At 36.4% G+C, this 15,492-nt stretch overlaps 1 protein-coding gene across 1 annotated transcript in view; it reads left to right on the top strand.

Moving 5' to 3' along the window:
• CWF19L2 (CWF19 like cell cycle control factor 2) overlaps positions 1-15,492 on the top strand; it is a 67,738-nt gene that overhangs the window by 19,929 nt on the left and 32,317 nt on the right. Inside the window, exons 9-10 of the mRNA XM_084307036.1 lie at positions 3,871-3,967; positions 6,881-6,970. Coding sequence (XP_084163162.1) covers positions 3,871-3,967; positions 6,881-6,970 — 187 coding nt within the window. The remainder of the gene's footprint in view (positions 1-3,870; positions 3,968-6,880; positions 6,971-15,492) is intronic.

Here is a 15,492-nt window from a genome sequence, read left to right as displayed (position 1 = left end):
CCACCTGTCACTTATTTGTGTAAAAAAATTAAGTGACATCATGTATTTATATTTAATGTGTAATTGTTGGAGTCTAATAACAAGGCAATACCTTAAAATTATTTATTTTACTTACAACTGTTCCTACACATAGTGCTTTCAGATACCCCGTTATATCTTTGCAAAGGAAAATTGTGCATTAAATCATACCACGTGGCCAACCAGAAACAGGTGGCTGTGTCTACACGGTTCTTTGTATTGCACAGGTTGGGTAGTTTTTCTAGATTTTACTTACCACGTTTTCTACCTTGAAGGGAGCTAATGAAATTTACATTTTCTTTCATAGCAGGAAGAGAGATTGCATGATGTATAGTATATTGTTATTTTCTAAACGTGAGTTTGAGTATGCATTGTGGCAGGAGTTGTTCCCAATACTGCTACGAGCAGTTTGCATACACTATGGGAAATCCCATTCGTATTTGTCATGCTTTTTTTGTTTGTTTTTGTTTTGTTTTAGTATTTCCCTTCGATGGAAAATGAGAAATATATCTTCATTTTAGTTACTCTGAGAATAGTACCTGGTAGCATTACATCTGCAGTGTACGAGACGTTTAGATGGTGGAATCCAGCGATCCTTTTTGTTTTTCCAGATACTGCCGAAGTATTTATTGCCCTGAAGTGCCTGGGGCTTACCACTAACGTGCAGTTTGTAAACTTCTGGTTAGAATGATTTATGGCCTATCTCAGCTGAAACCTGTGAGACTTGCTTAGTTCCTGAGTCGTGCTTTGTTCATGACTTCATTCAAGTGCCAGATCTGCATGGTCCACACTTGTCTTCTGTCTGTTTTGCCTTCCATAAAGGAGCCTTGGTGTTTGCGTAAGGGAGGGATGGTGCTATCAGGAGCTGGAAGAGCACAAAGTGCATCTGCACTGCAGTTCAGGCACAGACTGCATGAAAATGAAAATATACTCAGAGCTGTATGCCTGGGGAAAATAAAAACGTGTTAAGGAGCAGTGATCCATAGGTGCTTTTGTGCACAGATTTAAAAAAAAAAAAAAAAAAGCACAATTATTTGTGGTTAGGTTTTTACCTTTTGTCTTAATTCGTACCCTTTTTTATACAGATATGAAACTTGTACCTTGTTAATGTTTCACTGATTAGCAGCAAATACTCTGTGTAAATGTCATACAGTCCTTTAGAAAGTCTACCCTCCTTATCTCTTTTTGTCATGGAAGAAAGGAAAGGGAGAAAGCAAGATCTAACACCTCTGCCATACAGCTGGTGTCAAATTCAAGTTCTGACATCCAGTGCACCTTTTGACAATGATGAGCAATTAACAACAAGAGAGTTCTGGTGATCGTCCAGAGCACAGATAGTGAGAGAGACCTTGTGAAGACCCTGCATCTGTTCTGATTTGCTCCATGGATTTTCGGTTCCTGTGGGGCCAGGGGACTGTTGTCTTTGTACGTGCAGCAATTGCCAAGACATTGGTGTGCTACCAACCCTGTTTTAGTTACTGGTGTAAAACACAGCACCATACGAGCTGCTATGAGGAGCATAAACTCCATCCTTGCCAGACCCAGTACAGTATGTAAAGAACAAGTAGTAGTTAGTGATACTGTCACAGAATCCCCAAACCTCCTGTGTTCCAGTTTGTGCCCATTGCCTCTCATCCTGGCTCTGGGCACCCCAGTCACTTGATTGTTGTCTCAAAACAAGCAACTACTGCTTTACAATCATATTTTTTGTATTTTGTTAAGTAATGGTGACTCTCTTCTTTGTATGACAAGTACAAAAGCTGCACCTTCTACCTTTTGGTTACCACGTGTAGTAAGTGCAATGCTAATTGTAGCTGGGCAGAATGGAAAATTTGGGAAACTAGACTGTGTACGGAAGTGGTTTGCTTGTTCAAGTACATTGAATTAAATTGTTATGATAGAAAAGGTAACTTGAGGTAATTTTCTTCTTTCTTTCACAGAAGAGAATTAAGCATAGAAGCTATTTAGCTGATACTTTCTTTTGCATGTTTTCTGTTTTAGTACTGTTAAACCCAATTGTGCATCTGCTTTTATATCGTAATTCTATTTCTTAACCAATTTGATTACCAAGCTGATTTATTAGTAAAGTGAAAATTTCTTAGGTCTGGAAAACAGTGGAGTTTTGCTTATTGACTTATTTTCAAGCTCCTTTCAGCTGACTCTCAGCTCCCTGTGTGCCTCATCTTGCAGTGTTTGAGACAGCATCTGACCTGTGTTCCTGCTCCCTTCAGTGAAGAGCTGTGTTTTGTTCTGTCTCTTGCAATTTTTCAGGGTTGGCTATTGGGGGCAGTTAGTCTGGGGAACAATTTATAAGCTGCCACTTTCTTCTTCCTCTTCCTAAAGTTGTAAGGGTTGTAGTACATGTACGCTTCCAGGGTTGTTCAGTCAGTCTCAAAAAGTAAACTTCACTGACTCGAAGACTTGAATTAATAGGTGTTGCTGGTTCAATTCCTCATCTCTCACACTGACGATGTACCTTTTAGGTTTTATTGCTTCTAAAACATGGGGAGTTTCTTCAACCTATAAATCAAAGTGTTTTGGACAGTTATGACACAGGTTAATTAAAGGTGCTGATTGGATGCCCAAGGGATCTCCCTATGGGAGAAGTCCATCCAGCTAGCGTTTGCTGGAAATCACACTTAATAACGTGACTGCTTCAGAGTTAAATCTGAGACAGGATGAAAAACACATCATTAGTCTCAAAATTTTAGGTGATGGATGATTCAAGCACTCATGCTGCTTTAAAAACATACATAAAGTAATAACTATCTCTTGATCCTTTTACTGAGGTGCTCTGGCTTGTTTTGAAAATACAGGTTAAGGAGAATTAAGAACGTCATCTAGATTCTCCTTCTGGTAGTTATGTAAAGATTCTCGTTGACTTCTGGGATTGAACATCTTCAAAACAGATAAAAGTAACTTTGGTAATCTTTCTCCATGAGAGATCTGGCAGTTAAACATCACTTCAAAGTTCTTCCATTCTTCAAATCTTACAGGATTTAATCATACTGAGTAGTGAGTGAATTGTTTCTCTTCATTTTATTAGCAGGGACCAATATCATAACTATATTCCTATGTCTCTTTTGTTAACTATTTTATTTTCAGGGTTGGTTGTTTTTAGTCTATTCTAAGGTTAGAGAAAATGAGCAAAACTTGTTTACCTTTTTACAGTAATTCTTAGAGGTGTAATTTATTATAAGAAGCTATTAGCAATAGTCTCCCTGGGAGATTTCGTGTTTTAAAAATGGTATCAGTTAATTTTCCATGGAAATTCTACCATATCAGCCAAAACATTGTTATAAACAAAGATTGTGCTTTAAGTAGATAAATTTGGGCATAGAAATAGTCTTTGAGGTGGCAGACTACTTGGCATACAGAGGAACTAGGAAACGGGTGATTTTGCTGGAGCTGACAAGTAAAAGAGCATGCCCAAAGCCAGAAAGGATGGATGCAGGATGGGTTTACGTTACTCTTTCTACTCATCTTTTCCTTTCTTTTTATTTGCTTATAACTGCAGGTGGCTCTTGACCATTGTTTCATGCTGAGAAAGTGTTCATTAGACAGTGCTTTTCATTTTAATGACCTCAAAAGTAAAATGAAACATACCTTGTGAAAGCTTTGTTTAAGCTTTTTTGGTTTCAGACACCTTGGTAGTGTTCTTCGTAAAAGAGAAGTGTTGTAAGCAGTAACTACTACTGACTGCAGATACATTTCTATGGTATGTTGTTACTGGTTATTTTGACAGTTGGAGCTTATATGCCAATACAGTAGGTATATAATAATTATACAGATGAATACTGCATTGTTTTTGTATGAGTTTAGAGCTGCTGTTTTTTGTTTTTTTTTTTACAGGGATACATCAAAGGATGAGCCACCTCGAGTGCTTAGTGAAGAAGAGATGAACAGACTGGGAGCCAGGATTGTGAAAGCTGAGCTCATGGGAAACATGGTAATGTTTCTGAAAAATTGTCATGCTTTACTGGAATTTTTCTTTGAAGCTAACAGTACTTTAGTCTCCAACAACAGCAACAAAAGTGTTTATTCAAGCAATTGAGAAGTTCTGTGAACTTTGATCAGATAAGACTTGAAGATAATAAATATAGTACTTTTAATGTAACTTCTTCAAATGCCATGCTTCATAAACTAGAGTAGAGGGATCAGGTTGCCAGGTTTGTATACAAGGCAGCATATCTCAGAATAGATGTTCTTTTTTTTTTTTTTTTGTAAGATTTAATGTCTTTTTATTAAGCATGGAGCAGGTGAAAACTGCAAAGCTCCCAGTCAGTGTTTATGACAGAAAGTGTCTTGAGCTTTTTGTTATTTCATTAATTTTGTCATAAGAAGATGCTTGTGATCCATAGCTCTGCTGTATAAGCGTAACACATTAGGTTAGGATTGGTTAGGATTTAGAAACTGAAGAGTCACATAGACTATTGCATCCAGCTCTGCAGTGGGAACAACTGTAATGTTTTGTGGACAGCACTGCAAAATGCCTACCCTGCCTGATCTGCATGAGGCTGGGAGCCGAGATCCACAGCTGCACATTTAATGTTGCTTTTGAAGGCTCGTTTCAGACAGCAACCTGACGGATCACAAATTTACTCTTTTTGAACACTGAGCTCTGGAAGTACATTTTTATTACATTAAGGATGGCTATACTGAGTTATTTGCATTCAGTAATGCTGCCTGAAAATTTCAGTTATAACAAGGTCATACTCTTAGTTTTCAAGGTATGTTTTACAAATGCTTTGAGTAGCTGCTCTAAAGTATTGATGACTTCTTATGAAGATTCTCAAAGGATACTACTTTTAGAAGTAAATCTTATCACTATGGACTTTTTTTTTTTTAATTAATTATCAGTGCATCTGTTTGCCTCTTGTAACAGCCTGTGCACCAAAATCTGCATCACTAAGTAACAAGCAAGGCATGTTATGAATTCAAGTATCAGGCTAATATTGCATGAGGGTTGCTGATTCTCTGTAGGAAGTTTTAGGATGGTTTTCATACCATTTATTGCTGGATTAGTATATAGTGTTAGTCTTTCACAAAGCCCTTATCACAATTCAAATTTGATAGGAAAAAGTGTTTCATAAATATTTTTAAACATTTTATTTTGTGGATCTTTTTCACAGACTTTAGACACAAACGCATGTATATAGCTTTATAAAATTTGAACAAGTACACTTTTCATTGAAATCCTGTCCATTTAAAATCTTATCAATCGCAAAAGTGAATTAGAAGTAACTAACTTACAGCTGCGTATTTTCTACTAAGACATAACGAATTTTAATGATTTAAGTATTTGCCTCCATGCTTTAATCTGTAGTTTTTCTAGTTAATATGTAGGGATAGAAATACACTGGTGAGGAAAAAGTGTATTTATGAATGAATGTAATTATATTATAGGATTGTGATGGACTAGTACCAGCAACTCAAAGATGTTATTTTATAGCGCTGTGTTCCCATGGGGAAGATGGTTGAAGCTATCTATACACTAATTCCTATAAGGTGTGTGTGTGTGGGGTGTCTGTGTGTGTGAAGTTTTCCAAAGGCTATCATGAAGACCAGCAAAAATTGAGACTTTTTCATCATCTGCTGTGCTTCAATAGCATGGTCTAGATGAAAGTTTGGGCAGAAGTATATTTTCTTTCTTTTTAGCCTGACAGTAACAGAATAGGAGTCTTTTGAATAAACATACAGGTGGTGTGTGAGGAGAGAGTAATTCTTTAATTATTAAATGGTTTTGTTTTGACCAAAATCATGTAGCAGAAGACAACATTACAATTTTGTTAATTTTGTATTTATTTTTTTTTCTACATGTACACTCTGAATTAGGTTAGAAAATGAAAAAATTAGCACAACCCCAACAATATAAATCATAAAATAACTAATCTTTGCCTTGTTGCTCTTTAAATAATTTTAATGGATTTTGTTTGCTCAGATCGAAAATGCAGCTTGAACTTTAAACAAGTTCACCCCACACATCGGAACAGATGGTTATGTAACAGGACATCCTAGTGGCTGGAGCTCGAGGTTGACCATGTGGGACAAATGAAATCCAAGTTTGTTTTTGTTACTGACTCGCTGCATGGCACTGATCAAATTACTTAATTCTGGGGGAGCTAAGTGTTGGCATGATTGTTGGAGTCCAATCAATGAAACTGGCAAAATGGTCAGACTATAAATGATTGTATTTCTTATAGATTAATAGGTTGTCACCTGATAATTTTTGGCAAACCAAGAGCATCTAAATTGCCTTTTACTTCATGAAGAGATGGGCAAGAGAGCAGGAGTGTCAAACGCAGTTTTCTTAGGACTGTGTATCGCTCTCATTTTCCATCTCCTCTCCATTTTAACACTCAAAGTGTCAGGTTTTAAGTGCCAAGTTGGACATGTGATGTAGAGAAATGTAGAACTGCATTATCAGAATTCTCTGAGAGACGTTTCTCTATTTCCTCTGTGTGTGTGCGCGTGTATGTGTGTGTTATACACTTGATGTGTTCAGGCTTCCTTATCTAATATCCTTATAGTAAAAGAAGAATAGAAGTAGCATCTGTGCTTAGCTACATAAAACGTTTATTGTTAACTCTGTAATGTTTAAACATAATTTTTCTGGCGTTCTTATTACAATATATGTTTCTATACTTCAGATACTTCAGTTCTGGCTGATTATATGTGTTTTATCTCTGGTAAAGAACTGTGTGAATTATATTGAGATGTTTTCTTTAGTCTTTTTTGTTACTAGGGTTTTAAAAAAATATATCAAAATGTAAAGAAATTAAATGAATAGTTACTTGTTATAGAAAGGCTTCTAAAAGTTTAAAATGGTTCAACTAATTCAGTAATACCACTTTTTTTGAAGGAGTTAGCTTCAAAACTTCAAGAGGAACTTGACAATGCACGCAAATTAAGAGAGACTCAGCAGCAGATTCTAGCAAAGTCTGGTGGAGAGGTAAGGGGAAAAATATTTTTTGTTGTGTTAATACAATGTTAATGCAAGTAGAAGATGAATCATAGAGAACATGAAATGTACTTAAGAATATTAGAAGGCATGACTTGTAAGGAAGGGTCCATACCTTCATTTATGGGCTGTGGTCCTCATTGATGGAGAAGAGACTCGGACAAGAACATCACAGATTTGTCTAGTTTGACCCCAGTTCAACAGTAAAAAATTCATCCACGTGTTGTCAGCAGAGTTCAAATAGCCACTGATTTTTTTCCAGGAAGAGTTAATCCCAGACCTCTTCTATTGACTAGTATATTGCTTGTCATTAAGAAGGCAGATTGAAATGGAGGTTGACCTCTAGCCTCTACATCATGACAGTCATATTAAAGTATTAAGTCTCAGTCCCTGAATTCACAAGAAATTAGTATTGCCAAGGCTCTGTGTAGATAAACTGTATGCTTTGCTGCAGACCAATTCTTAGGCATGTTTTTTTGTGCATATACAAAAAAAAAAAGGCAGACTGGAGTAGTGTAATGACAGAAAAATATATTCAGGTTTTAAAATTGGAAATAGACGGTGAGGTTATGGTGGTCTTCAGAAAAGTTTATAAAGACACATTCCTTGGAAAATGAGTTATGAATAACAATTTTGAGCGGCCTTAAGCCTTAACCGTACTCTGATTTTTATCTTAATTTTGATTTAAATTATTTTTAAAACTAGCAACATGTGGTCATTGCAAAAGTACATGATGTAAATACTGCTTGAATTTTCTAAAGGGAGAGTCATTAAAAAAAAAAAGTGAAAATATACTTAGCATGAGGCCATTCTAGCCCTTGTCATCCTGGCAGTGGTTGATCTTCTAGCTTTTGCTTTTACTAAGTGATGGGGGCTGTGCAATGTGGAGATTTCTCCATATGTGCAGAAGCACTGAGTTCAGAAATGCAAGGGTTTGGGAACCGAGAAATTAAACTTATGAAGAACATGTTTGCATCCTTCTGATTAGGCCTGTCATGGCTCTTAGTCAATCTTTGTACTGGAATCTGAAAAATGTCTAAGTAGTCCAGAAGGGGTCTTTTTGAGGAATTACAGATATTTCTAGTATAGCAAAGTCTACAACATACCAGATTGCTGCCCTGAAGCCTTGAAGGAATTATTATTTCTATTCAAGAATATGCTATAAGATAATTACGATTTGGACTCGGTGATCTTTGTAGGTCTCTTCCAACTGAACTATTCGATTCTATTTGATTTTTCTTGTGTCTTTTGTGTGCCTGTCCACCTTCAGTTTTGCACTCTTCTGTGCTTATAGACTTAAGTCAGGTCTGCAGACTTAAAAGGCACCTGCTCCTTCTGTATTCCGTTTAAACATTGGGGAAAAAAACTGTTAATACTTCAAGTCCACGGGGGCTTGGCTAAGCCTCCAACGACCACCTTAGTATTGTGATTGATCTAAACTTTATTTGAAGATTGAAAGGATTTAGAAACAGGGCTCTTTCCCCTCTGAAGTGTCTTGGATGCAAAACATTTACCCTTGTGCTTTCCGTGTTGGCTTTCTTTGAAGCCTAGGATCAGCATCTTAGATAATTCCTGTATGTATGAGCTTGGTTTTCAGGTCTCTTCACCTCAGAATGCTTATTTTCTGTGTTAGCTCAGCTGTCTTGTGGAAATGATCTTTACTTGGTGAGAACCAGGCCTGCTGACATTCCAGTGTTATGGACTTCTCATGGTTTGCCAGTGGAAATGGTGCCCTCCAGATGCAGCAGGGCTGGTTTCAGGCAGGTTTCTCTCTGGTTCCTTGAAGCAGCATGGCCAACATTGTGCTGAAAGGTCCTAAAACATGGCTTTGCTGTATTTTCATTTCTGTTGGGAGGACTGGGAAGATAATTCAAGAAGCAGTGAATGAATCTCCCTAGTTAGTCTTTTATTTATTTTTTCTTCCTTTGTGATTAATTGAACATGGATCAATTTCCCAATTTGATTCACTGTGTGACTGAATAAAGACTCATGCTAGTGTAAGGGGGCATGCACGGGTGGCTGGGGTTTGTAGAGAGGACAGGATCAATTCTTTTGGCAACAGTGCTGGCTTTGAAGAGATCAGGAAACTACGGAGGGAAGGGACTCTCAGGTGGCGGCTTAAATCCTGCTTTATTTAATTTAAGTGAGAATAGAGATGATCCTAGTTTTTATAGTTGGTTTGATTTGGGCAAGAATTCTACCCCCAAATGACCCCAAATTGTTGGTTTTAAGCATGATTTTCAAATCCTGATGTTTCAAACCTACATGTCCTGGTAGGACTGTTTTTTTTACTTTGTTCCTTTTGGCCAAAGTCATGCTTAGTTTTAAGACCTGCTGCTTGTAATGCCTTTAGAAGTTACAAGTGGAGATTTCCAGCTGAAAGAAGCCAAAAAGCACGAATGCGTCCATCTTTCTGAACCTAGAATAGCAAGAAAATTGTATGTGATACTGAAGCAAGGGAGAAGTCCATAGCTGCATTTTGAATAAGCCCATTTGGGTAATTGTGTAGCTAAAATTTATATTGAGGAAGAGGCTTGTTGTTTTCTTTTTTGTTCTTAGTAGTTAATGTGACATTTCTATCAAAGTGAAAAACCGCAGATAACATCGTAAGTTTGTGTTGTATGAAAGTATCCCAGATTAAAATTCAGTACAGGCTAAAGCATGTTTGGGTTGTCTTGATGTTGAAAGAAAAAATAATAGTGACTTTGTCTGAAACTATTTTTCAGCACTATTGAAGTGTTTTTTTTATGCACTAGTGGCCCTCATTTTGCCTGTCTAGCACTTAATTTGTTTTCAACTGCTAGCCTTCCATGTGTACAAAGTGCAGAAATGGTAAAATTTTATTAGTTGAATTGTTCTTAAATTGCTTGTAGGTTTTGGGGCTCTTTATAGAAGAAATTATTTTGTCTGAACTGAGATACGAATTTTTAAATAGCTTTTTATAGGGTTAGAGAGGTTGGTTTTTATATGTATTCCTCTCGAATGCATGGGTAGCTGTTCTCTTGCTTTTCTGGTACTTCAAGAAAAATACTAGAGAATGTTGTTTGGGGATATTGGCTCACTGAACTTACTTAATTTTTTCCACATTGTTTTTGATCTTAAATATTTCATTTCTCAGTTACGCTGTTTCCTACTTCTTTCTTGTACCTTATGCTGTTGATAATATATCTAAATATCTATCTATATCCATATCAGACACTTAAATAGAAAATGAATTATTTTCAATAGCCTATGAACTGGTGTGCTATGGCAGTTGTGTTAGGAGAGCTAAGCACTGCTAGTGTCAGGCTTCATGCCTGAAAGTGCATTAATGAAGATACAACTTCCCAGTGCTGTCACACCGCTGCCTCTCAGGCTGCTCTAAGTTAGCAAAGGAGCAGACAACTGTTAGTACAAGGTAATTTATTAATATTTCTTCTCTTTGCACCTCTAAATATGTCAGCATCTGATATCCTTAAGTGCTCCCCAGATTATTTTCTGTATTAGTAATATTTACTAAGTGTTCTGATGCTATTTTTCTACTTTGAAACATGGAATTAGATCAGGACAGCCCATGGTTAAACACTCTAAACACTGAACAAGCCTGACGTTTGGTGCATTGGATTAAACAGCTCTTTTGGGATAGAGACTGTGGGTTTGTTAGACATGGGAAGTCTGTGATTCAAGTACTAATTGCAAAATGCACAGGCGTTTCAACTGCTTGTGCATGGTCAGCTCCAGTGAGAGACAGGTAGACAATACTTGTGTTGCATTTATACAATTACAGTGAATGCATTTGCAGTGAACCTTCTTAAAAAGTGAATTCAAAGTGTAGATTGTGCTTGTTTTGTCTTTGGGCACAAGGCAACTTTCTCAATCTATGGAAAAAAAAAAGTTTGAATGTGCAAAAGAAGCATTTGGACTAACCCTGAATTTAATTTTAGGTGGAATTAAATGATGCTCATGTTCAAATGCCTATGTGTAAATGTTTATTGGTCTGTTGAGAAAAGCAGAGATGCACTTTGTGCCCTAGTGAATCTGTGTAAGAGAAGGCTGCTGTGCCATAGTGTTTCTCTTTTAGCATAGGTAACAAAAATGAGTACTTACAGAATAGAAGGAGAGAGTGTTACTGTAAAAGTTGGTCAAAAAAACTTTCAAAGACTCAGTTTGGAGTTTTAGAGAGCGGGCAGTCTTTTATTGCGGCAGCAGGCGCACAGGGGATCACTCCACTTAGTGTGCACGCTGAGTTGCCCAACTACAAAGGCTACATGCAGTCAAAATATACGTATTCATTAGATTTCCAAGGAACAGTTAATGTATTTGTACTATTTCCTGGAACTCATTAAAACATGTAAATGTCCCTGACACATGTGCATTTGTTTCTACTGGTGGTCTTTTGGGATCTGCTGGTGGTCACTGATAGTCTTCCTCAGTGTGTTTCCTGGTTGAACCCAACTCTTGTGCATGCTCAGGTCATCTTGATCTTTCTTACCTTACAGTTTCAATTTAGGCATGCATACTAAACTAAGTCATTCACACATCCAAGGACATGTGCATACCATGAGTTCCCCACCTAATCTTCTTCCTAAACATTCTCAAAGCTGGAGTCATCTTGTCCTCACTTTGAGATACAAGTCTGTATTTTCTTATGGATAAAACTGACGAATTATTAAGTAAGGTAAGATCAGGGATACAAAGTTTCTACACTTCCTTCTATTTAACTAAACATAGTAAATGTTTGACCTATCTGCTTGTAAAACATTTTGAATTTGGCTCCATTGCTCTATCAGGGAGGAAACCGTATGTCCTTCTGGCTCGGTATCAAGAAAGCAGAAAATTGTGGAGGCTTCAGCATTTAAAAAATAACTTCTACCTGTTCTTGGATTATCTCTAAGCATAATTTGTATTTCTGTTGTCTGAAAGTGCTACATGACTCCCGATGTGAGTGTGTGTTAGTTTTGAGGATGTTATCTCTGCTATTGTCAGTACCAGTCATAACTGATGTAATTTATGCTTTTATTCTTAATTTTTGTTTGACAATATCTGTCTAAAACATTACCACTCTGTTGATGCAGCTTGTTTGCCATGGTTTTTAGTGGTACAAAGCCTAGGAAGTAAACAAATTAAATGAGCAAAAGCCAGATTGGAAACAAATGCAGAAGTATTCTTTGCAGAATGGTTGCTCTCGAATGTTGTAGATACAGGAAGTTTAAATAAATTCAAGAAGAGACTGAAAAAGTTAATGAAAAATAAACCCCTTGGGAATTGTATAGAAATGGTATCTGGCTCTTTAAGTCACCAAGTCACAAATGCTTGGAGGCATCCTTTCTTCTTATACTCTTAATTAGGTGCTCACTTTTTGCCATTGTTAGAGAAGGCATTTATGCTTTAATTTGGAGGTAGAAGGTGTTCTTCATGATGATTCTAAATAGTTTACAATGTGCTTTGTGTCCCCTACCTTTTTTCTTTTTTTTTTTGATTTTTTTAAGATTTTTTTTTTCCATTTTCTTCTCACACTTCCTTCAATGCTCCCTGCAGTTGTCCTCTAAGAAATAGTCAAATCTGTTAAATGAAAAACAGTCTGCCTTTGTGTTGCTAAAAACTGGCTTAATTGTGTTTTCTGATCAGGAAATATATTGACATGGTACAGAATCGGGTAAATCTAGAACTCTATTCATGGTGGGGGATTAAATGTAAATGTATGAATCTTATAAAAATTGTTAATGCAATTTTATACTCAAAGTTGAAAATAGATACATTTTAAAGGGGGAAAAACAATATAAAGCAAAACCAAACCAACCAACTGAAACAAAACACAAAAATCACCCTTCTCAACCTAAAACCTATTATTGGGTTCCACAGCACTTAATCAGTATGCAGACAACAAAAAGTAGTCTGTGCTGAGTGATTGCTGGAGACAATTCTTAATAATGATGAATTGTGTTTAAAATGCAAAAACTAATACAAAATTGAATGGAAGGTAAAAGGCGGTACTTTAAGCAAAATAACATGGTAGAAAATATACTGTCATAGTGTATTTAAAAGAGAGTACAGTTCTGAAAAGTAGAAAAAACAATAAAGGCTTTTCTGTTATGCATTTGAGGTAAATTGTAAGGAAAATATGAATGACTACAGCATAGCAAGTCTTCATTTGAATAACTGAATTTTCTGTGACAATGCAGGTGTCTTCAATCTAGTAGGACTTATTAAATAAATATTCTTAAAACATAACAAATAAAACGGCATTTGATATATGTTTTCCACAACAAAGAGCAAAAAAACTCAGAAGAAATCTGTTAATTTTTTATTTTTTTTTCCTAATGAAGCGTGTGTAGTGCTTCTGTAAAGTCCTTTGGGCAAGGTATGTGTAGAACAATAGGCTTCAGTTTTGGGAGGCAATATATTTCACTTTAGAGCATGCAAATTACTAACATGACAATGCTTTAAGGGTGAATTTTCTTTTTTCCAGACAATGATAACACTCTCCAGTCCATTGCTTGTACATCTCTCAGATGGAGGGCATGTTACAGTGGAGGGAAAAGCTGCTTCTTAATTTAGCCAGTTTTATGGCATAAGTAGGGCTCATCTTTTAGTGGAAACCTTTATAACATCAGGAACTTAGTATACTTCAAATGCAAAAATCCATTACATACCATTACGTACAATTACGATTGAGCAGAGACTGGATGGAACATAATGGGTCTTTATCTGAAGAAATTCACGGAATTTCAGAATGGTAAGGGCTGGAAGGGACCTCTGGAGGTCACCCGGTCTGACCTCCCTGCTCAAGCAGGGACATCAACAGTAGTTTGCACAGGACCATGCCCAGATGTCTTTTGCAGTACAGTTTTTATCCTGAGACAACTAAACCATATGACAATAGGAGTAGGTGAGAGGAATCAGCTGTGGAACAAAACTGAAATAACTCCGATTAGACAGTAGTTAATACTTGGGAACAAGAAGTGAAAGAAGAAATATAGTCAATACCTCAAATGCAATGTTTAGAAATGTTTAGAAAACTGAAACAACCCCGCCCTTGAAAAGTGGCATTCAAAATTGCAGGTGTACCAACATTCTAGGTTTTGGAAATGAGAATATAAAAGCAGATTGTTGTTCTGCAATAAAAACATTTGGTTGTCAAAACTTACCTGTAATATGTTTTAATTTTACAGGGTTGAGTGGCCTTTCGTTGTGCCATACCCAATGCAGAACCTAAGTACGGTTGTAGTAAGTCTCCAAGACTTAGGAGAAAGATCAAACATTATTTAAAAACTATTTAAAACTTTCATGGAAGAATACACCTGAAACACCTGTTAAAAAAAAAAAACCTGTGTAAAAGCTGGACTGTTGAGGGTTAATGGTCCTTGCTAAATGCATGATGAAAACCTGTGATTTTGTTTGGAGCTTCGGATGGTGTGGAGATACTCCAACAGATGGGTTTTGGCCTGATTACTCTCAAATGTTTTCAGCGCATCATAATTTCTAATCATTGCTGTTCCATCACACTTGAATCTTGTCTGCAGGATGGCTGTACCATTCTTTTTTTTCAGTAAAAGTCTGTTTTCCCCATTCAGAGAGATGACTCGCTCTAACTAAAACAAGGAATAATAAAGTGGGCATCCATTTGCAGAACAGCTTTAATAGCATTAGTACTTACTTTTCAGAAATAATAGGTATGTGCAGCTTCTGTGAGAGTATTTCCTGAAAACTCTTGCTCATGTCATTTAGAGAAGATTAAACAATTATAAGACAAAAACATATTAAGACAAAGTTTCTTAACTTCCTAAATGTAATTTAGAGGAAATTGTTTTTTTTTTTTTTTTTTGTATTTAAGAAGTACTCAAGAAACTGGATTAGCAAGTAAAAGAAATATTTCTTACTGATTTCAGTACAATTAACAGGGATAAAAGAGCAGAGTGAATAAAACTTCAAGCAGATCATGTGAAGCTTTGGAGTATGTTCTAACACTAGAAATAATGGCACTTTCCAAGTGCCATGCAGCACTTGCACTCAGCGGTGCCATAGTTCTAGGTCGGTTTTTCTCTTAATACTAAGCAGAATTTCTGCATATTTTTATTGCTGTGTGTCTGCACCTTCACTAAATTTCTTCATAATGAATTCTACTTTTCTTCAGAAATTTTCTTTCTTCACAAATTTCCTTTCCCCCTGCCTCAAAAGAAAAAAAGAAAAGCAAAACTATTCCTGGAAAGCCTTTGTGATACAGCACACACTTCTGATTTCATATGGAAAGGAGGAACCTGTTTGCTTTTGTTTTAAATTTTATTTTACATATACCCCTTTAATGATGATTTTTCAAGTTGAACTACCTGTCCTGCTGATGAAGATGCATTATTAAGCCCCCCCCCCCATAAGCTTGAATGACTGTTTGCTAGTTGGGATACTCTGATGCTTTCAGTTTTTAAAGCTATCTGTTCTGATATATAGTCTGAAAATACCTCTTGCATCAGAGCTAGAGAAAATCTCTTTTCTAAACAGAGAAATTTGTTCAAGTATTTTTACTGGGCTTAGAATTC

The sequence above is a fragment of the Netta rufina genome, assembly GCF_964035555.1.
Source record: "Netta rufina genome assembly, chromosome: 1".
Taxonomy (NCBI): Eukaryota; Metazoa; Chordata; class Aves; order Anseriformes; family Anatidae; genus Netta; species Netta rufina.
This window is presented reverse-complemented; position numbering and strand designations above follow the sequence as displayed.